The sequence below is a fragment of the Haemaphysalis longicornis genome, unplaced genomic scaffold, assembly GCF_048455015.1.
Source record: "Haemaphysalis longicornis isolate Haplotype H1 unplaced genomic scaffold, Haemaphysalis longicornis Haplotype H1 scaffold_7, whole genome shotgun sequence".
NCBI classification, from domain to species: domain Eukaryota; kingdom Metazoa; phylum Arthropoda; class Arachnida; order Ixodida; family Ixodidae; genus Haemaphysalis; species Haemaphysalis longicornis.
Window position 1 is genome coordinate 69,555,182 of NW_027526422.1, and position 25,605 is coordinate 69,580,786.

General features: G+C 45.6%; 1 protein-coding gene and 1 non-coding gene across 2 annotated transcripts in view; both read right to left on the reverse strand.

Annotated features, from left to right (window-relative positions):
• Nucleotides 1-2,258: 2,258 nt before the first annotated feature.
• On the reverse strand, nucleotides 2,259-2,361 carry LOC144147454 (U6 spliceosomal RNA). Its single transcript, XR_013317943.1, has one exon. It is a non-coding gene; the product is annotated as a U6 spliceosomal RNA (small nuclear RNA).
• Nucleotides 2,362-8,345: 5,984 nt separating this feature from the next.
• The window catches only part of LOC144145867 (cytochrome P450 3A41-like), a 30,765-nt gene continuing 13,505 nt past the window's right edge, over nucleotides 8,346-25,605 (reverse strand). Inside the window, exons 6-14 of the mRNA XM_077677682.1 lie at nucleotides 24,106-24,194; nucleotides 23,092-23,234; nucleotides 20,099-20,214; nucleotides 19,509-19,593; nucleotides 17,391-17,548; nucleotides 16,385-16,473; nucleotides 13,098-13,235; nucleotides 12,086-12,248; nucleotides 8,346-9,881 (exon numbers count right to left, since the gene is read on the reverse strand). Of these exons, the coding sequence (XP_077533808.1) occupies nucleotides 9,768-9,881; nucleotides 12,086-12,248; nucleotides 13,098-13,235; nucleotides 16,385-16,473; nucleotides 17,391-17,548; nucleotides 19,509-19,593; nucleotides 20,099-20,214; nucleotides 23,092-23,234; nucleotides 24,106-24,194 (1,095 nt within the window). The 3' untranslated portion in view covers nucleotides 8,346-9,767. The remainder of the gene's footprint in view (nucleotides 9,882-12,085; nucleotides 12,249-13,097; nucleotides 13,236-16,384; nucleotides 16,474-17,390; nucleotides 17,549-19,508; nucleotides 19,594-20,098; nucleotides 20,215-23,091; nucleotides 23,235-24,105; nucleotides 24,195-25,605) is intronic.

Consider the following 25,605-nt stretch of genomic DNA (forward strand, 5'->3'; position numbering starts at 1 on the left):
ACTACCCACCAGAAAGGAAGCGGACCATCAGCATCATCTGGACTCCGCCCCATACTGAGACCGAAGTGAGAGGCAATGCCCGAGCCCATCACTTGGCACGCGAAGAAGCTAGCGCCCGTGCCGTGGTTTCGGGGGACGAAGATCCGGAAGAGCGGCTGGACCCACCTACCCCCCTAAACCACCTTTAGGAGCATTACAAAACACTATCGGGAGCAGCGGCGCACTCTACCACCACCTCATCATTTGCTTGACAAGGGGGAGCAAGTCAAGTGGCGTCTGCTCCAGAGCAACACCTACCCGACACCAGCCAGAATGAACCTGCTCTACCCCTAGCTCTACCCCTCACCCGTATATGTCCCAACTGCCAACAGGCCCGCGGCACCATCTACCACATGGTCCTTGCCTGCCCCAACCATCAGGCACCACAAGACGCTGCACGACTGCGAGACCACCCCAACAGCTGGGAGACGGCTATCAGGGCCTCTGACGCGGAGGTTCAGCGCCAGCTGATATCCTTAGCGGATGAGGCCTGCAGGACCAATGGGACCCTGGACGTAGGGACCAACCCAGGTTGATCACCTGAAGTCCTTTATGGCTTCAATAAAGTCTATTCCTCCTCCACCTCCTCCATTACGGCGTGCCTCATCTCCCGTGTAGCGTCGGCGCGTTAAACCCTACTATCAATCAATCAATCAATCAATCAATCTTTTCTGAGTTATGCTAGTACAGTTTGTTTTGCTAGTATTTATTTTTAAGTTCTAATTGTCACACCAACGAGATAGAGTAAGTAGCGCAGAATTTAGTTTTAATTTATCCGAGATATCACGCACGATTGAACAAATAACGGAATCGCAGGCAAACCGTCCAGTTTTCCAACACAATTTCCAACGCAGTCAGCAACGTCATTAACATATGCAAGAAAAGTAAGGGGCCCGAGACGGAACAAAGTGTGCCTGATCAAACCCAAGAAGATCAGATTCCGATGTTTTGATGGCTACGTACTGGCTGAGGTTTGATAAATAAGCTGTTGCCAACTATAGCATTTGAGAATTTATGCCAATTGACTTCACTTTTTCAATTTAACTTGCTATGCGGGGCATGGTCAAAGGCTTTAGAGAAGTCAATAAATATTGTATCAACTTGGACATTGGAATTTATTGCTGAAGCAAAATCATGAGTTACTTCAATAAGTTGAGTGACCGTCAAGCAAACCCTGCAAAGCCGTGTTGTTTTGGATAAAGCGGACTGTTTTCTTCTAAGCGATTTATTATTGCTTTGTTGAGAATATGTTCCGTCAATTTGCAACAACGTGTTAGTGAGATTGGCCTGTACATGTATGCCTGCAGTTTGTATCCACCTTTATGGATGGTAGTGATTTCGCTCAAAGTCAATCTCCGGGCAGGGTGGCTGTTTACGGACGCCGTAAAGATTTCATGCAAGCATAGAACTAGCTGTTCAGCATATCGTCAAAAAAACACTTCATATATTATCAGGACCGGCACTTTTTTTGGCGGGAATCTGCAAAAGCAAGTTTAGAGTGCGCAAGTTATCTTTATCCCCGGCATTGTTGAAAGAGGCGTCGTCGCCGGTGCTGCTACGGCAGAAACACGTGTAAAAACAGATTGGAAGTACTTATTGAAGCGGTTCCGGATGGATATTGCGTCGCTTACAACAGCCCCTGCTACTTCCAATGTGGTGTTGGTGGCAACTGGCTTACACAAATATCGCCAAAACTTCTGTGGCTGATTTATCATAAAACTTGCCAACATTGTTAAAAAGAAATTATCTCTGGCTTCTTTCATTTAGGCCATGAATATTTGAGCGAGTTGACTTATGTCTGCGGAATTATTTCTCTTTTTTTGCGCATTCTTTGTAACTGTCTTTTAATATGAATGATACCACGTGTAATCCAAGGTTTTGTCCGCTCTGCACATTTCCATTTAGTAGGAATAAAGTTAGCTTTCCAAAGCTCTATTGCTTGTTTATACTTTAACCATAAGGAATAAATGCTTGTATCATAATCCCAGAAAAATTCTTTAGAGATATTTTTTTATTTATTTATTTTATTTTATTTATTTGTTTGTTTGTTTGTTTGTTTGTTTTTATTTATTTATTTATTATTTATTTACAGTATACTGCGCTCACGAAGGACCATGCAGGTGGGATACAGCAGAACCTATCGCAATACATATAAAAGATTTCAATTACATAAAAAGCAACAAGATGTAGAAGAGAAACAGAAAGTAACTCTACCCGCAAAAAATGTGGAACGCTTCTCGATTTTGCGTGTCCTCATTGCGCAGGGGCAATGCTAATATTCACTGTATCGTTCCAATTTTAGTATATGTACTTTGGAAGCAGATGATTTCTAGATGATCGATAACGATTTCACCGTTTGCCCTTCTATACTGCTTGACTGGAACCCTCGAGAAATTATCGTTGCGGCTGACATTGCGATTTTGGTTACCAAATGTAAGTGAAAGCATTTGGTGGTCAGAAATGCCTTCTTCAACGCTTACTTCAAGGGTTAACGAAATGGATACAAACTCGAGATCAAATACTGAATGGGCAATAACTTGTATGCGCGAGCGTTCTTTTACATGACTCCAGCAGTCATGTAAAATGTTGCAGGGACAGACAGACACAGAGTATGCGGTAAACGTGAATACATCGCAACACCATCCGCTTTAGCGAACTATAAGTTGTGAAGGCCGGAATCATGCATGGTGAAAAGGGACTGGTGGAGCTTCTTCCATTTAAAGGGACCCTGCAACACTTTCGATAAGCGCTTCCACTCTTTCCTTCGCGTCTGGAACCATTGCGAAAGCTATGGGTATCGCCAGCACGGAGCGGCACTGCGTGATTTGCTGTCGCACCAGATACGCCTTCCATTTCTGGTTTGTTTTTGTGGCTTTATTTTTAAAGTTGCGATCGAAAAGCGTGCATTGCTGCAATTGGTGGAAAACCGGCCAACAGCCGCTACATGGCCTCAATGACGTCATTCGAGCGGTCGAAAAACGTCATGACCGGCAAATAGAGAAACATTGTTGGGAGAGTTTCCAAGCTATCTAGATAATGGGTACAGAGCAGTAATTTTTGGCTGAGTGTCGGGCGTTTCGACGCACTCACTGGCGCGGTCCCTGGGAAGACCAGCGCGAAAACGGAAAGAACGTGTGGCGTGACACTTTCAAACGCCGCACATAGGGAGGCGAAGCTGAAGTTTTCCGGGCGAAGGAAGCGCTGCCCTCTTCCCCTCCGGGGGAGTACGCGGCGGCGGCCGCCGCTTTGGCACGTGCTTTTTCCGCTGCGCGCGTGCTGCATTTTTCGCGCTAAGAAGAGGGCTGGGCAAAATGTTTTTTTTTTACTTATGAAACCATACGCGTCAGCACGTGTCCAGCAAGTTCGGTTTAAACGTAGAGGAGTTACTGAGTTCATTTTTGTCGACGTTTGTCTTGTCGTCTGCTACAGACGCGCCGCTTGCTTCCCGCCGCTCGACGATTTTAAGGGTGGAAACGCGTTGTTCGGCAGTCGTCGGTTGCTCTTTTCTTCTGCAAGGCGACAGCTGTTCAGCTTGTCACAGCGTACTTTTCTCTTGTTTGTTACTCCCTTCGCGTGCTCGCGCTTCGGACATACTTTCTGGACTGCAGAAACACTGAAGCTAGCAAGAAATGTAAGATAAACGTGATTGATTATGGTTAATAGGTTATTTCTTACTCTTGAAACAATCAGCTGCATCTTATAAAAACGCATTAGAAAGGCACACGCTAATTAAGGGGTGCGCTGACAGCGCCGCATTTCCATTTTACTTGTCCTTGAAGAAATTTTTGTTCGCAACGTTTGTCACCCGCTTGGAGTACAAGTATGGGTTAGCGTGACAGTTCCCGGAAACAACAGAACAGCTTGTGGCGTATAACTTTTAATTACTATTAATACGCAGAATTTGGTGTATAACTCTTTTAATTACCAGTATTTGTAAATGTGGGAAAAAAACGAACAACGCAGCAATCCCGTCCAGAACACGTCACAATGACAAGACGGACCAGAGCTACTACAGCCAGGTAAATCGCTAGAAACTATCTTTTTTTCACCCATGCAAAATGTCAACCTATTGTGTTATATATGGACGATATCGAACGGCACCAGCTAAACAACTCCAAAGTTCATTTATTATAGCGGAAAACAATTATTGGCAGCATGCATTAAAAAAAGTGTAGAGGGGAGGACTCGTTAGAAAACTAGTACGCATTTTCAAAGCCGGGTAATGTAAACTGAAAGCACACAGATACAAACAGAAATGTGTCAACTTATTTCACCTTTCGAACCCCAGTGATCCATGCTTACCGTCTATCCTTTTGGTGCGCTTTCGCGGGGAATATGCAGAATTTAACGAATGGATCCTCTTCTTTACTGTCGTGACAGCTGACCATGCAACAATATGGGGGGTTTGCTTCGCTTTCAGTTTCATCTTTTCGTTTCGAGCTAGTGAGGAGTGTTCCCGCCTCTCTTTGTACGTGCTGACTTAAGTGGCTCGCGCAGCCGGCGGTCGCTTTGTTCGCATTCGTGAGTAGGAGGCTGGATGCCTCAGGCGGTGCGGGAGACAGCGCGAGCTGCGCGTGCACTTGCCAGGCGCGGAGGAGCGGGCCGCGGGGCGTCTGCTTAGGGCGCTGAAAAGCCGTTCACCAGACGCAGTCGTTTCGCGATGACTGAGGTGGTTAGACCAGCCAAGGGTCGCCCACAAGAGCACTCTTTATCCCGTGAAACCGCCGGGGCGCTCGGCAGTTCGACTGGCGAGTAGCAGACGACGCGTCTCTAGCAGACGACAAGACAAGCACCGGCAAAAATGGGCCCAGTAGCTACTCTACGTGTAAACCGAACTTGCTGAACACGTGCTAATGTGTATGCTTTCATAAGTCGAAAGAAAATTTTACCCATCCCTCTTCCTAGCGCGAGAAATGCAGCACGCGCACCGCGAAAAAAGCACGTGCCGAAGCGGCGGCCGCCCCGGCGTACTCCCCCGGAGGGGAGAGTGCAGCGCCACCCGGCGATCGTTCCGGAGCCTATTCCGAGAAAGGCCGCGCCTGCTCGCACCGGAAGTCCTAACGACCACCACATGGGGATGGACCCCGACGAAGAGGACTTGCTTTTTTTCCTTCCCCCAGTCCTCAGCGGCAGGGGGAGGGGAAGATGAAGACAGACAGACGAGGTCTGCGGGCTCCACCCGAGCAATGTTTCTTAGCCGCCCACAGGGCTGTAAATAAATGTACAGTTTTTGTATCGGAAGCTGAGTTTGTCGGTTGAGGATACCCGGGGTCAGATCGTCAGCGCTACTGCGGCTTGGAGGAGAAGCCCCGGGGAAAAGAACATCGCAAAGATAACTCTGAGGTACTTTGCGACCCCCTAATATAAGTACTGGGCGTGTTGGGTCACTACGTTCTGCAAGCATGTAGGATTTCAAAAAAAGTTGAAAAAAATGTTGCAGGCTCCCTTTAACTGTATGCGGGAGATTACGCCGTATAGACACGCTGTGTTTTACCTTTACCCATGGTGTTAATGGCCTCGCTGGTCTACTTTCACAGGCACATGACAGTAAACACGTTTCCCCAGTAGCTTCGCTGGTGGGATGGTTCAAACATGTCGCCATAATAGAGCTAAAATGAAGCCTTTAGCACATTAGAGGCGAAACACGTACATGTAGCCTACGCCAGCATTGTTCTTTAATTAAAGTATACCCTGGCTATCCAGTAACAAAAACCAACTAAAATCACCACATCTCAGCTAGGTAAAAAAGTGTAATTATAAAATGGAGCTTGCTCTTGCGGGAATGAGATTGTACTACGGTCCCTCTTCATCCGTGATGCGTGACAGGCTACTTTCACTCACGCAAGAATGAAATATAATGGATAGAAACGTCAGCTTTGCTCCGTTATTTCTAAGTAAACGAAGCATCTTTGCCATAGACCTAAGCCCGTAAGGCGTTTTCAAGGTGTCCTCCTTATGCTCTTTTACGTACTAGTTTTTAGAGCTGCGAGTTCCACACAGAGTTTACGTTTTTGACAGCTACGTTGGTGCAGTACAGCTCGAATATTTCAGTCGTTTTTTTTTTTGTTTGTTTGTTTTTCAAAATGAGCGAGATCCAGAAACGGAAACTAAGTGGGATAAAACTGCACTGACAAGAAAAACTGGGCAACATTCCCATTAAAAAGGGGTGGCAAGAAAATAACTGAGGTAACGCCCGGAAAACGTGTACACAGATCGTAGTTCGTATCGGAAATGAGCAACATCCTGCTGTTTCACGGATCAAAATGAGCCAAATCCATTTGCCCAATGGGAGTTTGCTTTTGGCTTGAATGCTCAGACTGTTTCGTGGGAGTTTTCTGGGTTTGTTTTTTTTTTCGCTTTTCAGTGCTGCCTTATTAAGAATTCAGCCGACAATGAAGAGATCGGCGAAAGATCTGTCCCAAGATGTCAATGACGAAGTGAACGGAAGAAGGAGATAATGAAATGAAACTGAGAGATGTGAAACAATGATTACGTTTAGTCTCACCCGCCTGTACGCAAACACTCTGGTTATATTTATTTTTTACTCCCATATTCGCCATTTTAGTACTTACCTAAATTGCCGCCGCTTACAAGACATGGCAAATCTAAATCCCCCCTTCTGTGATGGTACGAACCACTTCATTCTTCAAGCCTTCTTGTGAAGCGTATTGGAAATTCGTGGCAACGCAATAAGGAATATGAACTGATTGCTAGGAAGCATTTCAAGAACATCGACGACCATGTTCAACGCACCCTTCCGTAAACCAAATTAATCAGCTGTATGGCATTCAAGTCCGCATAGTCTGCACTCCCGGCCATGATTTGCCGGCACCCGGGAATCAAGCAGCCTGAGGCTTGCTCTTTTCTCTCCTCCGCTGACCCCGCAGTCGCCCAGGCTTCAGACCTTCATGAATGCTTGGACACGACCTAAGGTACCAGCATATTCCTCGCCATACGCATACACCGGTACAAACACGAAAAGAAACTCCGACTCAAGCAACTTACGCCGAGGGATCATGTTTCCAACCAACCTTCCGTTACAAGAAACCAAGAAATATTTATTAAAAAATTCTATACAGATGCATCATTTTCCCCAGAAACAATTCGCAGATGGGTTGATTTCCCCACATCAACCCGAAATATCCACACCGTCAGCAAGCTGTCAAGGCTGACTTGGACCTCCTGGTCTGGATGTGTCCCAAATACTCTCGATACCGGAATTTCACTTCTCCAAACCCAGATCCCTCCCCCCTTATCGATCCCCCCCCCCCCCATTAGATGAACACAGCATCAACCTTACCATTCAGTTCGCCACTAAGAGCGATCTAGCGCGAGTTATATAGCGATGGCCTACACTAGTGAACAGATGATCCAATGCTGGACAACGCTCCTGTGAAAAAGCTCATGCCGCCTCCCGACGACCACGAACTCATACGAACCCCTTTCATCTATGAATCCTCCCCTTCCAACACCCCTACGAGGCCACCGGCCTTCCCTTTTTGAACAAAAGATTTAACAACAACAACAGAGCTTGCTTACTTCGTGAGTGCCTTCAGGAGTGCCCAAGACAATTGTCCTAGGGAATAATTCTAAAAGAGCTGCAAACGGTGCCAAGAGGACTCACCTGCTCCTCATGTGTAGTTCCACTGTTCGTGAAGCCCCGTTGCATATGTTTAGTGCCTTTTTCACGAAAACTCAATCGCAACATGCTTGAAAGTCAATTTAAATAATGTTTTCATAAGAATTCTGCATCCACTTGAGTGTTCAAATTCAATATGAGCCAAATCCAAGCTTCAATATCAGCCAAATCCAAATCCAAATCCCCCTATATTGCTCAACCTCACGATATAATTTTTAAGTACTTGTGGTTATAAACTTTTCCTAGATGACATGTAAAATATATCGTGTAATAGCTATGGCGGCGTTGCATGTAGGTCCAGTAACAAACTACCGCTACCGCCTGTTTCTCGAATTCGGGTCAGGTGGATCTCGATCTGGCTCATTTAAAAAACAACGCCTGATTTTCACGCACAACATTCGGGCAGAAGAAACAAATTTTGTGTCCGGCAGTATTCTAATAGCTGCCACAGTTGCGTCGAGTTTACAGTAACGGAGCCATGCGACACGTAGCTGATCAAGGAATGATCGACTGGTCGTATATTCATATCGCTTATATATAGCTGCGTGAGCGTGGGACGGGGGAGTCAGGGAAAGAAATGGAAAACGCTATTGGCTCATGTGCGTGATACGTAGCCCGTTCTGGTGCAGCAATTACATTTCTCACAGAGTCATTATTAGGAATCATGTTCAAAGATTTCAAATATTTTATTTTCTCAGGAGTATACGAAGACGTAGGCTGGGTCTAAAGGCTACAAAGGAGTGACAGAGGTCCCAGCCCTCTTGGGTACAGTTCAATGGCGGCATGTGTACAATGTGTACAAGCAAATATTTCCCCACATGACGAGCCAAAGAACACATCTGAGCTATCTCTATTCATTTTACCAAAAATTACACCTACAAGCGGCTGGACTTGATGAGAAAAATAGTGCAGCTAGAACAAAAACAGAAATGACTCACACGTGGTCGGGTGCATCCTGTTTTACTTCGCGCCTCCGTACACAGTGAGTGAGTGAGTTGTAAAAAAACGGGCATGTAAGCAATCACTCCGCCCCAGTGGCACCTTCTAAAACTATTCACGAGCAATCAACAAAATTCACAGACATTTGTGTCCCTCAAAAAGTCAGGACAAGGCGCCAGATGTCCCTCCTAGTGATGCAGAGTCCTTTTGGGAGTAGTATGTTGTCAATGGACGAATGCGGGGCGGCTCTTCTTCGAAGTTCTTTAGATAAAGCTGTGAGCTCCTCCGTAGGCTGTAGGATGGGGCGAGTTGGTAATCCATGCTGTACTTCAATTGCGCAAAAATTAACGAAGACAGGAGAGAGACGACACGAAACAGAGCGTACTTTCAACAAACTTTCAACAAAAGAGACAGATTATGTGTCCTTCTCTGTCTCTTTTGTTGAAAGTTTGTTGAAAGTGCGCTCTGTCTCGTGTCGTCTTTCTCCTGTCATCGTTAGTTTTTGCGCAATTGAAGTACAGCTGTGAGCTCCATCGCATGCACCATCTCTTTTGAGCGAAGTTTATATGGTTACGGTTCATGTATTTTTTATGCTTGGAAACAAAAACGCTCCATGAGTCTTTGAAGCGCGACGCGTTGAAAACCAACGTCATAATGCGTGTCACCATAAAGTCACACGTCATTCAAAATATGATTTCTAGCGAAAGCTTGCAGGTCTGAGCACTTCGATTTTTATCTTGGCTTGATTATTTATGAACAGACACAATATTCAATGTAGAAACTTCAAGCTTATACGTTTAATCACTGGGATGTGCACTTTAATAGATACGTTATCAAGAGGCGAATTCGCAAGAGCAGTAGAGGGGAAATAAAGGTGTGCGCGTGTATGTATGTGTCTTTTTAAAGGTCGACCATCGTTAACGATTTGCCCATACCAAGGTTCATTTAAATTCCATGACACAAAGCTTTACTGGTCATATCCGCCTTCACAGAGTGGACGGCTCGTGATTTTTTTCTATTAATTACACCCTCAAATGTTCTTAACATTGGCTTTCGCATTTATCTCCTTAAAATCATCGACGATCTGCAGTTGTCGTGGACTTGAAAAAAAATATCATCCATCATCGTGTTGTGTTGGTACAAGAGATCTTCACGACGAAAGGAGCTCTTTCTTTGGCAGAGGGCTGTCCCGTAAAACAGCGCGAAGCATCATCGGGCCGTCGAGGACGGGAAGAAGTTGGCATGGTTTGTACTTTAACGGAACCTGCAGCAAAAGAACAATATAGAAAAATTATGCGCATGTGCCACATCGAGATAAGTTCGGTAAGTAGATAATTCCGGTTTCAACGTGGGGGCGAGTGAAATCGCATATTTCACTTAATATGGGATGTTTTCTATTCGTTTATCTCGTTTGTAGATTAAGGATCGTTCGGTCGCCTTGCCCTCTTCTTTTGTCAGTACCAGTTTTGATTTTTGTGAGGTGTTGTTCGAGCTTAATGCGATGGGTATTTTTTGTGGTCACATGTACCATATATGCAGATGCATACGCCCGCCCCTTGAAAGTAACGACAAAAACCGGGCCATCTCCACTAACGTGAAACCTGGGGAGGGGCAAAGCATGCAATGCATACAATGTATGATGAGGTTTCAATGATGCGGTTTAGATGTATGACACGGTTTCGAAGTTATGGTGAAGTGTATGGTGCGTTTTCGATTCTGAGCGCCGGTGTCTTAGGCCTTGGTGCCTTGGCGTTTTTGCCCACGGCGATGAAATCCTTGGGGGTAGAGGTATACAGCTTTGATGTAAAATTCTCATGTCGTTGAAGCACGAAACGCTCTAGCACGAGGCGTTGGAAAACGAGTATCCCGGTATGTTCTCTTAGTACGCGTAGCGTTCTAGCGCGAGGCATTCGAAAACGAGTGTCCTGGTGTTTTAGTACCGTGACTACATGAGATGCCGACAGCCTGAGCCCCTAAGGTGCTTCGCCCAAAAAAAATCAAGCACCCCCTCTGTCTAAAGACGACGATGGTTGAACGCGAAGTTTGTGACAGATTCTTTAGTTGTTGTCAGAGTTTGGACTGGGTTTCGACCATGTCGAAATTGAGCAGTCGGATATACGCCGGCTTCATAACGCAAGGGTCACAGGCTGGGTACCGGCCCCTTGACGTTTTTTTTTTTTTTTTTCTTCCTTTCACCTCACTCACGATCATTCATCATCGCCTGAGAAAGTTGGCTTTTCTGTAGGGCGTTCTCGCGTTTCAGACACCATACGTCACAACACTAAGCCTTCGCTTTAAAAATGGGGACCGAAAAGTAAGTGAAGTATTTACGCGTAACCCAAAGGACCAATGAAGTTAACCCCCGGTCGCAGCGACGCCGCCCGCAACGTTTAGCGGGATGACTCCGGCTGTCAAACAGGCATCGTGCCCGCAACCGAGAGTGCGGAAAAAAGCTAAAGAACAGACGACAAAACAGTCCCCTCGCTCCCCAAACAAAGCATACGAACATCAAGGCCTCGTTATTACAACGAAGTCCTCGAAGCGAGCAATTGGCTTGGTTATAAGCGGTAACTCGTTAAACGTTATGATTAGTTTCGGTACCCGCACTGAAGTTTGGACCACAAAAGCTTTTCTAAAAACGGGAGAATTCCGGTAAAGTGATTTCCCTTTAACGAGCATTTACTGCAACCTCGGGAGAGGTGGAAGCAGAAAAGAAAAGGCGAAACAAGACAGCAGCTCGCGAGCCATTGGCCGAGGTTGAAATATGCGGTGCGGTAATTGCAGTCGGCTTCCTCCACAACGCCGTTGTGTCTTCTGTGTTGGCTAAACCAGGGGCGGTATTCTCGAGTTTTGTCCCTTTTGCGTCCCTTTCAAGAGTGTCCCTTTTGGCGAGCCCTGATTGGCTAAAAGCAAACAACCGGAAGGGACGTAACGGAAGCGCAACAAACCTACTGCCAACGCTTACTGCTTAACCGGAAGTACGTCACGATGAAACGGACGCAAAAGGGACGTTTTCAAAAGGGACAGTTACGAGAATACCGCCCCATATAGCCACGTTGTTTACAAAAAACCAAGCCGTGCGCAGAAAGTCACACGGCTAACATGACATAGAGTTAATGCTGATGCAGTGCGGGAACGGCTTCTGTCGCGAATTCCGCGTGTTGTTTTTGTCTCGCATTTCTTTCTTTCTCGGTGGTGCAGTGCGCAAAGGTCAAATCTGTTTTTAGCTTTTAACTTTCAAAATGAAGGTCCTCCCGTTTTAGCAGGTGCAACCCTTCCTGAAAACGTGCCTCTACACTACGATTTACTAGCGAGGTGGTGCCGCGGCTTGGCTCGATCTAGACCGTCCTCGTCAGGGCAACAGCCTGCTAATACGCGTGGTGCACGCTGAAGAAGAGCATCCTGTCTCTACCAGGCAAACGCGCAAGAGACATGTGAGATTCCCGAGCAGGGGCTAAGTATACCCACCATTGTCTCGGGGCAGGGTTCAAACCGGACCCGGCTGAGCATAGAGGCCAAAGTGGTCTTGGTCTGCAGGAGCCCGAGTCGCATGCCAACGCAGTTCCGTGGCCCGGCGCCGAAGGGAATGAACGAGAAAGGCTTGACTTTGTCCTTGTTCTCCGGCAGAAATCTGTGGCGTGCCGAGGGAAGTGAACACAGGGACAACTATTCGACACTTCCGGTTAAGATAGTATTTCGTGATACTGTAAAGAAAAGCAGTGTATATCACTAAAATGAAAAAAAAAATCTTGCCGTTTTGGCTGCAGGTTATTTTAGTTCGAACAAGTAAAACACTTTGTGAGGGGGGACAACAGCGACAAACTGTAAAATCTTCGAGGGCACCAAAACACTTTTTACGAGAGCGCGAAAGCCTTACTTCCCAATCACACGCCGAAGAGTGCTCCTTGCAGTTTTGCACTGCCCACAATTAGGGCTGTTGCGCCGCTGTGCGAGGTCAGCGGAGAGCGCGCTTGATATGCCGCCGACCACTGCACTTGCAGCCACAGCGGCGCTCATTGCCTTTCACGTAGTCCTGCGCAGACGTGGGCGCTGCTTAGCAGCGCCGTCTTTTATTTGCGTTTATATTATTGCCAACCTCGAGCTATAGAACGCTCCACAGCCGTTTCACGACTTCTGATACCGACGCTGCGTTTTTTTCGCTCACTATTCCTCACCCTGGTATCGCGGTTGCTGTCAGATCACCAACTCGGACAACGCTTCAGCATTTGGGTACCCGGTGTCTTGCAACCAGAGCCCATCTCCCTCCACACTCCCTGAAACTCACAAGGTCTGAATTTGAATCACAATCGATCGGCTGGAAGCCATGGAAGCTCAATAAAACTTCTTACCAATCGACCTGATTGAATCATTTAATACTTTTGCATTAAAAATTTGTACGTTCTTTTCACCCCAGGCGCGGAATAACTAACTCCGCCAAAGGGGCAAAATAAAATTATGGGTGGGAATCCTTAGCCCATACCTTTCCGGATTGTACTTTTCTGGCTCGGGAAAGTACTCGGGATCACGGTGCATGGCCGCTAGAGGGATGTCCACGCACATTCCTGGTTTGAAGTGGATGCCAGCCACTGTGGTCTCCTCGGTGCAAAGCCGCATGCCTCTGCATTGAACGTGATCGTAAAATATCATCATCAGCTCCATCAGTCTATCTAGGTCAACTGCAGGACGACAGCCTCTCCCATAAATCTCCAACCGCTCCTATATTGCGCTGCCCGAACCCAGGAGTAGTTGCAGATCTATGCGAGAGGCCTCCGTAACTGGGAAAGTAATTACGCTCAGTCGTACATTGCTTTAGGACAGTATCGCTGTACTGAAATTACAAAGATTTTCAAAGGTACGCCAACCTCTCACAATGTGGTTACACCATGACAACATGCTGACAACTCCACATTCTTCTGTGTTAATTCGTGTTGTCACGAGGTACTTAGGTGGCAACCCCGTTTATTTAAAAAGAGATGACGCGTCCAGGTGGTGGATTGCAACCAGCTTCATTCCCTTCCTTTCTTGTACTCGCATGGGGCCGGAGAGCCCCGTTATTCCGGACCCAATCTTCCTCCTCGCTGTTATTAAGTCACAAAACGTGGAGTATTTAAAGGACTACGGATCATAAGAATATTAATCGCACTCCGGACTATAGATGCGAGATGAACAGCTCCGCTAGTGACAGGCAAAACCCAAACAACAAAGGCAAGCATCACGCTTAAAGGCATCCTACCGCTTTACACGGGCTTGCAGCGGTGCTCATAATTTGTCTTTTTTTATTCTGTGTCTGGAATCCCTGTGACGTCTGTGTGACGTCACATAAATGCACGTAGGGCGGCTGAGTGTTTAAAGGGACCCTGAAACATTTTCGATAGGCGCTTTCGCTCTTTCCTTCGCGTATGGAACCACGGCGAAAGCTATAGTTATCGCCAGCACGGAGCGGCACTGCGTGATTTGATCGTCGCACCAGATACGCCTTCCATCTCTGCTTTGTTTTGTGGCTTTTTTTTAAGTTGCTATCGAAAACCGGCCAACAGCCGCTATAGGGCCTTAGTGACGTAATTCGAGCCGTCAAAGAACGTCAAGACCGAGAAAGGAAAAAAAATCCTTTCAGCAGAGTTTAGAAGTTATCTGGTAGGCATAGAGCAGTAATTTTTGGTTGAGGTACTTTGCGACCCCCTAATCTAAGTAGTGGGTGTGTTAGGTGACTACATTCTGCAAGCATTTAAGATTCAAAAAAAGATGAAAAAAAGTGTTGCAGCTAGGGTCCGGTCCCTTTAAGAACGCTGGAAAAAAATTTGGGCGCGCAGATCGGATGATTCGTTTGGGCTCACTGCAGTAATATCTGTGCAGAAATGTTCGTAGCTACATATTCTAAGCTGGACTGGCTCATTGGACATATTACGAAGGGGTGCAAAGTCCTTTAATAGACTTCGCTTCAAGGCGTTGTGGCCCGTGAACTTTTCCGCTCGTTTTGGACACTTTGATTAGGAGGAAATACTTTCTGTAAAACTGTGACCCGAATTCATGCAGCGATTTATGCAAGCGCCGGCCGGTTTAGCTTTGCCCTGATGCTTCGTATTACCGTATTTACTTGCTAATGATCGCACTTTTTTTTTCAAAAATATGATGCAAAGTTAGGGGTGCGATCATTACGCGAGGTAAACTTTTCCGAAAAACGTTCTAGCGCAGAAAACGCAAGTTGCAGGTCAGAATGTTTAAGATAAGTCTCATGAGCATAATAAACATAACAAATAAAAACATAAAAACACCACTGACCACAGAATGAGACGGAGTGATGCAAAATGCATTGTTTTCATTACGCAACGCGCCGGAATTACAGAACGCGCCGGAACGAGTTTGCTGTGAGGTGAGAACAAGTCGACCAATAAGTGACTGCTGCTTTCACAGTGTGGGACATCAACACACGGCTGCCGACGCAGCAAGCCGAGCGCATTTTTTAAAAACGATAGTCTTTCTTGGGCTACTTAAACCCAGAAATTTTGGTCTGTCTGTAACTCAATTCAGCCACCAGGCCAAAGTAAAATGCTTACTGCGCAATAGCCCTATATACTCACAGCCAACAGTAAACGTCTAAGCCTGGTTTATATGTTCATACTTGTCAACTTTGTTTAACAAAAACAAAACATTACGCAAATATAAGACAGGAAATTAGTACACAAGGGATATTTACAGTGTTCCTTTATTAAAAAAATCCCGGATGCTCGGTTTTTCGATAGCAAATGATATTCTGCATGTACTGCAGAACAACGCGCACCGCCTGCTGTTGCCCGCGCTACCTCCTGGCGGCATATGAGAAATCATGCGGCAACAGCAAAGAAAGGTTCCACTAGCTAAGTTTCACGTTCTGCTTGGAACGCACCAGTGGAACGCACGTGGAGCACGACAACGCGGTTCTGTAAACCTTGAAGTCGGCCGCCTCGATTCACGCGCGTCTCCGCCGTACTGCAGCGCTGGCATCGAGGAACCCCGCCTGTAGCAGTGGAACGCGGTAAATTCAAATCGCCTTGAGCAAACCTTTAGTGCGTTTACCTTGGGATGAGCGCGACGGAACAGGAACAGCATGAGAGGTGAGCGGGAAAGCGAAGGGGGGCATTTCCTTGGCAAATGTCTACAAAAACTATCGTCTTTTGTCGACATTTGCAACGAAAGGAGCAGATTTTTTTATATTTTTTATATGTTTTGTGAGTACAGTATGTGCATTTAGTGAGAGTTTCTTCCGCACCAATAATGAACTCACGCTTGCCGATATCGCTAATATCATCAAGTCCGCGGCAATAACGTAGCCATTTTCGCTTTGAAAGAGGAGGACACTAACGTAAGCACGACGATCGTTGTCTAGACTTGGTCCACATACGACATATGGTTGCGGCAAGTTCAGGGTGCGATCATTGCGCGGGAAATAAAAAAAAAGTAATATTTTGACGACGAACTTCAGGGGTGCCATCATTACGCGAGTGCGATCATTATGCGAGTAATTACGGTATTTGAGTTCTTTCCGTGCGAGGCATACATTAGCCACCAACTCGCCCAGCCATATCGCTTAAATTCCACAAGCCATGAGACAAGTGAACGTGGCTTGCAGACAGCTTCTCAAACTCAAATGTTGATACACCACGCCGGCATTCACAGCCTTCGGGCTTAATTGCTGTTTTCTAAAAAGATGTTAATCTTTGCTTTCGCTACAAACCAGCTTTCATTGCAGAGCCGGAAACGAGAAAGACATCGATTTTTTTAAAAGCTCACACGGAGTCGGGGGTGGTCAGTCTTAGCGCTTCCTTGATTGAAGCCTCGAGGTAGGGCATTTCTTGTAGGGCGTCGTACGTCAATCCTCCCTGGAGTGAAACGAGAAACATTATTTTCATGTCGAGTATTAAATAAGGTGTCAGCTCAAACACGCCTGAGCAAACTTTGAAAACGAAAGTTGGAGCCACAAACTGAGTGCAAGTGAGCGCGTAAAACGTTCCCACATGGACGTTCTCTCTATTGCTCTTTTGCTCTCTATTCTGGGCAGTGAAGTCGTATGGCTGAGGATTCTATTTTTCTTCATGGAATTTCCTGCCGTAACTTTAGAGAGAAAAAATCTCTTTCACGATGCCCAAACTTTCCGTGTCAAATGACTGACTTGTAGAAATAAACTTCAGGGGCTTCGCATGATTTCTCCTTCACCTCAGAGATTTATCGAATTGTATTGTTTGTTGTGTTTGTTCCACTAAGTTCATCCTATTTTGTGCTTTGTGGTGTTTCGTGCCGGGACCACAAAATAAAAATGAAAAAATAAAGAGTGACGTAATGGCCGATTTTGACTTTATCATACCTTGACGCGTGGGGTTTGATCTCAGTCGGGAATTTTTTTTCTTGTTTTTTGACAACTCTACTGAAAATGTGTACTTATGCCCGCACCCATAAAGACTTCGTCAGGTGCAACTAAAGACGCTTCATGCGTACAGGTCCGCTATTCCTAAAAGCCGCACAAGTCACACTGCTTCAACAATTCCCAACCCCATCCTGTACACCTAGCTCTGTTTCACCATTGCTTGCACACATGAATCTAAGTGTGCTGTGGTTTTACGCCTTCACAACCGAATGTTGTTTCGCAATAAAAGCTGAATTTTTATTATTAAAATCACTCTTGACATCTTCTTCCCGCAATAACGAACATTTTTTTCACACGATTCGTTTGTGTCATATAACGGTTAATGTCTTTAGGAGCTGGTTCGCAAAGAGATGCCCAGTGCCAGATCTTACATACCTCCGAAATCGCCTTGTCCACTTCAGCAATGACCTTTTCCTGGAATTCAGGATGCATTGCCAGAAAGTAGGCAGTATGAGTCAAGGCCGTCGCGACACCTTCTACGCCGGCAACGAAGAAAATAATGCCGTGGGCCGTGATCTCCTCCACTGGAATCTCTACAAAAGCGAAGTTATTTTATTAGTACTGCCAAGTTATGGTGCCATGATCTAGGGGCGTCATACAAGATAGCGCCTTCTTAAATAAATGGGTCATTTTCACCCGTTTTGACTGCTCGTTTTAGAACTTTCTAGCTGATTTTTTACGTCATCTGGGCTCTCGCAGCAAAATTAGCTGATAAACTGTCAAGATAGTTCCACGGCAAGTTTCGTAAGTTGGTATATTTAACAAGAATAAAAACGCTGATTGGCTAATAGTAATAAAGCACAAATAAGACACAGCCAGACTGCTGGCTCTTCGGTTTGTTCTCCGATGTGACGCCACAGGTTGCAACTAAGCTTCCGCCTTTTCTGGAAGTTTTATTTGAAAATTTGCTGTATAAATTCTTCCCAAATCTATGTAGAACAAACTTTATTGGTTATTCGGCGACTAATAACATCCAGCCACGCCACTCATACAAACTGTATATTAGTTCTACTCGGCGTAGTATGACTATGATATGCCCGTTTCCCCTGGCAGCATTCAATCGAAAGACACCGGTGCTCCTGCAGCTTATTCCTAATTGCCACCAAAAACTGCTACAATTGATTAACCTAAACGATTAGGCCTTAACTGCAGATTGGGACACAATACGTACCATGTGCAACACAACCCTTTGCCGTAACGGAGGATTCAAATAACTAGAGTAATTGTTAAACGCAAACTAACGTTTTCACAAACTCACCCATGAGAGTGCAGAAGAGGTAGTTTATTGTAGTATGTACAGCTCTATTTTCGGAGATTTTTGAATAACGGCGGCTGGCTGTTCGTCTACTGAATTGTCGGTTCTTAAAGGAACGTTCCTTGCATGCCAAGATAAAATAATGCGGAGCTGCAAACCTGTGCCGACTGGTAGCACAGCTTCTCAAAGCTGTTCGACACCCAACGATGGCACAAAATGGCGACGCAAATAGGGCTCGTAGTAGTGGGGATCATCTGATGACTAACGACCGGAACTGTATCTCCGAACGTTTATCGATGGTCTGCAAATAGCGAGCAATTATTGATTTAAGTTGGGGATAAAGTTCATTTAACAGTTCGAGCAATGTGAGGGCTGTGCATTTCTGGGTGGGCCTATTTAGATATGATGTGACAGGGGAATAGAGCATTGGCGAAGTTTTTGCTATCGAAAATTTTGGCGAGGCCTGGTTAAGAGGTAACGACGCAAAGATATCCAAACCAAGCGCTTGATGGAAGGCACCACTGGCGCGAGTAGCCAGCATTGTTTATTCGGAGGTGGGGGAGGCGGGTGATAGAGAAGCGGAAGTTGGCCAGGAAGCGGAAGTGTTACGAGGGGCCTGCTCTCCCCGGTCTCCCAGGTATCCATGTCACAGCTGATATCAGAGCGGTTTCGCCACTATCGCTCTCCCTCCTTCACTACACTTAGGCGTCACGTAGTTTCTTTACAGCCTCGTTTGCACTCCCTCTGCCCAGAAAATTCAGTACGATTCAATTCAATTCAATCCGATGCCTTGGTGCAATTTAACGCGATTCAATCCCATACTATTTCATTTTTTCCTCGGCTCCTTCCTCTTCTTCCTCCACTCGATTTCCCTCCCCCGCTTTGCTCAACGTTGAGGCCATCAGCCAATCAGCGTTGACTGCTTCAGGTACTTGGCTGACGACATGGCCTCCACACGACTCCCCAAAAACTAGCTTAAGCATGTCCAACGTTAAATTTGAATAAAGCTTTATGAGAAAAATTTGACGTGCTCTTAAATTACTTTGTGTTCTATGTGAAGACAAAAAAAGTTCTACAGGCATCTGAAATGAAATCTGATTTTTCCGAGGGCACAATTACAAGCCCTGAAATGCAATCCAGGTACATAGGGAACAAAACAATCCATGGTAAACAGGTTGATATCCAAGTTTGTCATATAGCAATCACTGCCGGCAAACTAACAAAAACTCAGTTCTCACTTTGTTTTTTATCTGCTTTTCCATCTGCGCCGTTCTGCATATCATATTCGGCATCCATGAATACTTGAAGAAAGTCCTCTTCTTCCTGGAAGTTGATGTGTTGAAATCCTTGAGTATACACCCGAAATCTACGACCATTTTTTCTAGAGGTGGAATGAAGCCTTTGTATGCAGCATTACGCTTGTCAGTCCACCTGAATAGACGCAAACTCTTCTGCGTATTCAGCAAGTATTTGCGAGTGTATTAACCTTTATGCTCATTTACATTAATATCTTATGTATGTGATAAGATTTCCGCAATTATCGGCGGCACCGAAGTCGAGTTTGACACAGACAGAAACCAATATGGCAAGTAGTACGGACGCAGAACATACAACCTTACTGATTCTAATATTACTGTTGGATTTCTCACGTTGGATTCAAATCGTCGAGGGGATGAATTGAAACTTGCATGCAACGCGTGCTACTTATGCTGGCTCTCCGACAGGTTCTATAGGTGTGGCAGGTCCTTTATTCAAATGTTTGCAGCCCGTTCTACAGCACTATCCCAAAAGCTTACATAAAGATGAATGCAGTCCAATTCATCCTTACTTTGTTCTTGGACTTCCGCTCATCAATCAAGTGTGAAACAAACGCCTTGAATAAGTTGATGCCTTCTTCTTTCGGGTAGTCAGGCTGCAGCAGCTTGTATATTTTCGGCATCAGAACTGCATAAACAATGCAAAGTTAACACATGTAGGCCGCCACGGGTAAAGCAAAATAAGTTTGGGTGGTGATTTGGGATAGTTGGTGCATATTAACAAGAACATATTAACATTAAGGGACAAGAAGAGAGCCGACTGGGTCAGGGAGCAAACTGGTGTTAAAGACGTATTAGTAGAAATTAAGAAGAAGAAATGGACGTGGGCAGGGCATGTAATGCGAAGGCAAGATAACCGCTGGTCATTAAGGGTAACAGAGTGGATCCCTAGAGAAGGCAAGCGTTGCAGGGGGCGGCAGAAAGTTAGATGGGCAGATGAGATCAAGAAGTTTGCGGGGATAAATTGGTCACAGTTGGCACAGGACCGAGGTATCTGGAGAATAATGGGAGAGGCCTTTGCCCTGCAGTGGGCGTAGATAGGCTGGTGATGATGATGATGATGATGAACAAGAATTCAAAAAAACTCTAAAGGGGCAAGAAGTGACGGCACCATTTTTTATCGCTTCTATTCCTTGTAGTTTGCGCTGTTTTGCATGCGCAGAAGAAGCATCCGCGAGCAAGGTTTCCTTCACTTCACCTCCTCTTGAGCAGCGAGCTTCAGGATTGCGAGAGGGAGATTTGAGCGCGAATTCTCAAACAGGCCTTTTTATTCGGCGACGACATGGCAGACCTATCTGCCTCTGCGACGTGAGCACGGGGGTATAACACACAGAATTCTTGCTACGCAAGTACGTTATGATTAAAATGATTAGCTTCAGACACCTGCTTCAAACAGCACATAACAGATATCAGTTCTGCTTGCTGAAAACTACTATTACGAAACACTAAGATCGTGCTTTCATATCGTGAATAGTCCTCGCATAAGCACTGTTACGAATCGGCCAGCAACACGTGTTTTTCCGCATCAGCGACCACGTGGGAATCGACCATGTGCGCCCGCGTGTCGGTGAATCGTACTTGTCTCGTCATGCCGGGTCAGTCACCTCGCTTTGGCACGTGTCTTCGGCGGCTGCCAGCGCCACACCCTTCAGGCACCTGCGCGTCGGTGATTCCCGCCCTGACCTACCCGGCTTAGACGTTTCGCTATCAGCGCGATCAGAGTTGATAGCGCGACCCCGGCACCTTTCAAGGACACTCTCCCCCCTCTCTCGGACGCCACAAGGGGCGAAGATGACTCGCGATCTTGGAAAGACTGTGCGTGAGTGTGTCTGTGATTTCGTGGCGTGTTACTCTTGGGGGCGTTTTTTGGGTATAAAAGAAGCAGGACAAACGCTGATATTCATTCCTGCCTGAGCAGCGAATCCATGCGGTCGCTCTGCTCTAGTCCTGTATTGTAACCTCGCCCGTCGGGGCATTGTATGTTTTTTTGGCTTCGGCTCACCTCTCGCTATGAAGTAAACAGTTACGTTACCCTACTGCTCTGGACTTCTTCACGGCTGCAACACCGGCTGGCCGCTCGCTTCATACACGCTACCCATCGTATGTTGGAGGCCACGGAGTAAGGTTCGGGTGCCCCCGCCCGGTCGCAACAGCACACATACACTGATAAGACATCAAATGCCATCGTAAGTTTCACGATGCTTCTAGGTCTTCTTTCCTTGAATCTGGGTGAGCGGAAGAAAATTATACCATCTGCAAGTAAATCAACCCATAAAAGGATTTATATCACGCATGAATTGTGTTCAGAGTATACAAAATGTAACCTAAAATCTGCTTGAAGTTTTTCTTTTGGGGAAGCAGTCACGTTCTGCTTTCCACAATGGCTGGCTGCTCTTCTTTAAGCCCTAGCCTGGCTCTATTGGCGCGCGCACGCACACTCGCACGCGCACACACGCGTGCACACACACACACACTAAGCCATTGTGCATGTTGACAGGACGGGGCATTTTTAGTGTAACGTTTCTCCACGAGCGAGGTTCCAAATGTCTCGAAACATTTTTTGCGCTTGTGTTGGCAACCATCCCCTTTTTTAGGTGGTGCTTAATTTTCTCTTTCATTTCCAATTTCTTCATTTTCCCTTCGTGTACATTTTAAGGAAGGCTTTGAAGCAGTATGCATGTCCTAATGCATAACCAATTTTGTATAAATTATAGCCATTGTTCTTTTTTTGCGACCGCAACAAACAAAGCATTTCACTATGCGTGTTTATAATTTAAACACCACTTCTTCTTAACAGATACTTCAGATAAACATATACATATTGTCACAAAGCCAGAGATGACGCAGTTGGCTTGAAGGAAAACAAGTTTATTGGAGCGCACTTGTGCTCCTCTAACAACTAAAAAATACACAAGCGCCAAAACAGCAGTCAACAAAGTGACGTGCGCAGGCGAGTGTCGGCGAAAAGCATGCCGCGGCGTATGCTGCTCTGCGGGAATTTATCTTTGGGCGCGAGTGTCTCTCGAACCTTCGAATTACATCCAGAACACAAGATAAAAACAGAATATTCTAGGCTAGTGGCGTTAGGGTGAAACATTATCCCTATCCAGTGAGATAATCTGTGCGGAATTAAAAAGGAAGAATGGAGCATGCGCTTCACTCGTGACACCGATAACACAGCCTGGCGCAGCCCCTTGGTAAATGCAAAAACATAAACAAGGCTAATGCATGGATCGTGGGAGATTATATACATATTATATAATACACATAACATAATAACATACATATTATATACATATTATATTATACATATTATATATGCATAAATATATCGTATTGATTTATTAATAAATCTTCCGAAACTACGCACCAGGAACACCCCTGTGATATGACTTAAGTTGCTTCTCAAGCAGCTCCGACTTATAATGACAACTGTGCTCTGCAATCGTGCAAATATAGCTACTCTAACAAGGTCTCGCCGTGTGCAATTCTGACGGTCACTTACACAACATCACCAGTTTCCAGCCGCCCATATTCATGGAAATGGCTTCAAGAGATTTAACGAGTGGATGGTCCCTCTCTGCCGTCTCCAAGTCGACGCTGTAGTTCAGGGCTGCCGTCGAGCAAAGCGCCGATTGTTCAGCCAGTCTGTGAAATCCGCGAAAGCGATCCGACATCATTAATTGTTTCACCTAACTTCGGGCCCATATCGAGTGTGGTTTAGCACGCTCGTTTTTTACTAGCATATCGCGTTGACACGTCTCATGCCACCCAAAATCAATTCATATCATCACGTTACTGCGTGCCAAATTAGGTCACAGTGAACACTCAAAAAAGAGCACAGGCTGCGTGCTGTTATTCGGCAGTGCTTTTACGTAGATAACATGTCAGTTATAAATTTTACAGCGACAGCTGTAATTGGGAGATCATCCGGTTCGTGCCGGAAACCCAGCAGCGCACAGCCAGGAGAGTTACAGTAGGCACGTCTTCGCGGTAGCTCCCTCAATATGTGTCTCATTTGTGGCACGTGGTAGGAACGCACCGGGAAATTGCGGCGCTCACAGTTTGGAAATCTGCTCCTGCAAACTCCGCTGCGAAAAGTTGGGAGCGTCAATTGAGTGTGTGCGTGTGCATGTTTGTGCGTGTGTGTGCGCGTGCATATGTGTGTGTGTGTGTGTCTGTGTGTGTGAGTGAGTGCGTGTGTGTGCCTGAGTGTGTGTGCGTGCGTGTGCATGTGTGTGTATGAGTGTGTGTGTGTTGTCTGTCTTTCTTGCGAAGCACAGGACTTGACCAGACTTTTTAAACAGGACTCTCTTAATGAGCGCGTCATCTTCATCACACTCATTATCATCATCTCTTCATCGATTTCATTTTTTTTATACATCTGGTGTAGCAAGCTAGGCGCCTTGGCCAGGCTAACCTCACCAGTATCATTAAAGACTATTCTCTCTCTCTCTCTCTCGCTTTGCGAATGCGAGCTTGGTGACCTGCAGCGATCATTCGGAAAACTAAAGCTCACCCGTAGATGTTCACAGGCTCATTTTTGGCAGCGGCTTCCACGACCTTGGAAGTTGCTCTCTCCACAGTTGCTTTGACCTTGAGCGCAATCTACGGGACAAGGAAACAGTCGTCATGTTCTACGCTCTGATATCAGAACGACGACAGATGGAGAAATTATGTTTCATTAACAGAAGCACACAAAAATTACCTCTCTATGCGACAAATGTGCGAGAGATACATTTGCAAATTTCGAATATCCTAGAAAGGCGCAAGTCTAACTAGGGTATAAACGTGTCGCATTGGATGCATGATCCATTGGGCGCGTTTTAAATGACATACTAGCGGTAGTAACCGGAAGTGCCCAGGTGGGCCACTGTACTAATTGTACCAATGGGTATAATACTTGTTAAGTTACCTCTCGTCATAATTGGGTGCTTCACCCTGGAGTTTACACAATTACGAACTCGTACCTGCTCTCGATACATGGGCCCATCCAGGAGGGTGTGGCAATGGGAAACAACTGGAACTCTTGCTTTAGTCGAACTATCCCGCAACAAACTGTATTAAGATGGTAAGCTCAACAGACTACTTACTCATGGGATGTATTATGTGGTAGTTGTGAGGAATACCCCCCAGTCACAGTTTTATAATAAATCACAAGGGCTCCGACGGGAATCTCGTGGTTCCAGAAATTCCCTACAGGTGGCGAGCGCTATGCTACGCGGCAAAATTGAGCTGAATTCCACTTCGAGAGGGGTGTCATTTTAGAAAATCCAGTTCGCCTTTTTATACGCTTGATGGGACAAAACTCTGAAACTAGTTTTTTGCACAACTTTATTGGTAGCACGTATAAGCAAGAACAAATCGTATATATAAACGGGCCGAACATTTATTGAGAAATCCGTAAAAACAGGTAATTTACCGAAAATCTTGATTCTCCCGATTAAATGGCTGTTAGGGCAAAATTTTGTAAAACAGTTTTTGTACAGTTGTATTGGTTACCTATATTAAGAAACACTTCTTCGATATCTCCACGGACCGGCGATAAAAACAAAAATTTGTGAAACAATTTGTTAGCGCTTCTGACTCTATCAGGGGTGTAATTTTTACGAAATTCAGTAATATTGAGCTTTTACATTACAATAATAATGTGCTCGTGAAATCTGAAGTTTCTATAGCCAGCAGTCTGGCTTGGCGTTCCCATAAAATGTTAAGCCTTTAAAGCCCGTCATGGGTGTAATTTCAAAAAATCTGTTTTGCCCTTTTAGCGACGTCGTACAGGCGAAATCCTGAAAATTTGGTTTGTGCATTTGTGGGAGCAAGATTGATCAGCAAAAGCCAATTGAATGTACCAAGCAGTGAAACGTATATTGCAGGATCTTTAAAAACCTAGTTTCTCCTAAATACAGTTTCGCGCCATTAGTGTCAGGTCAAAACTTTGTAAAACTTCTTTTTAGGAAATCTTACGGGCTCAATATATCAGCAAAAATAACTTCGATAACTGAACGGATGAGCGAGA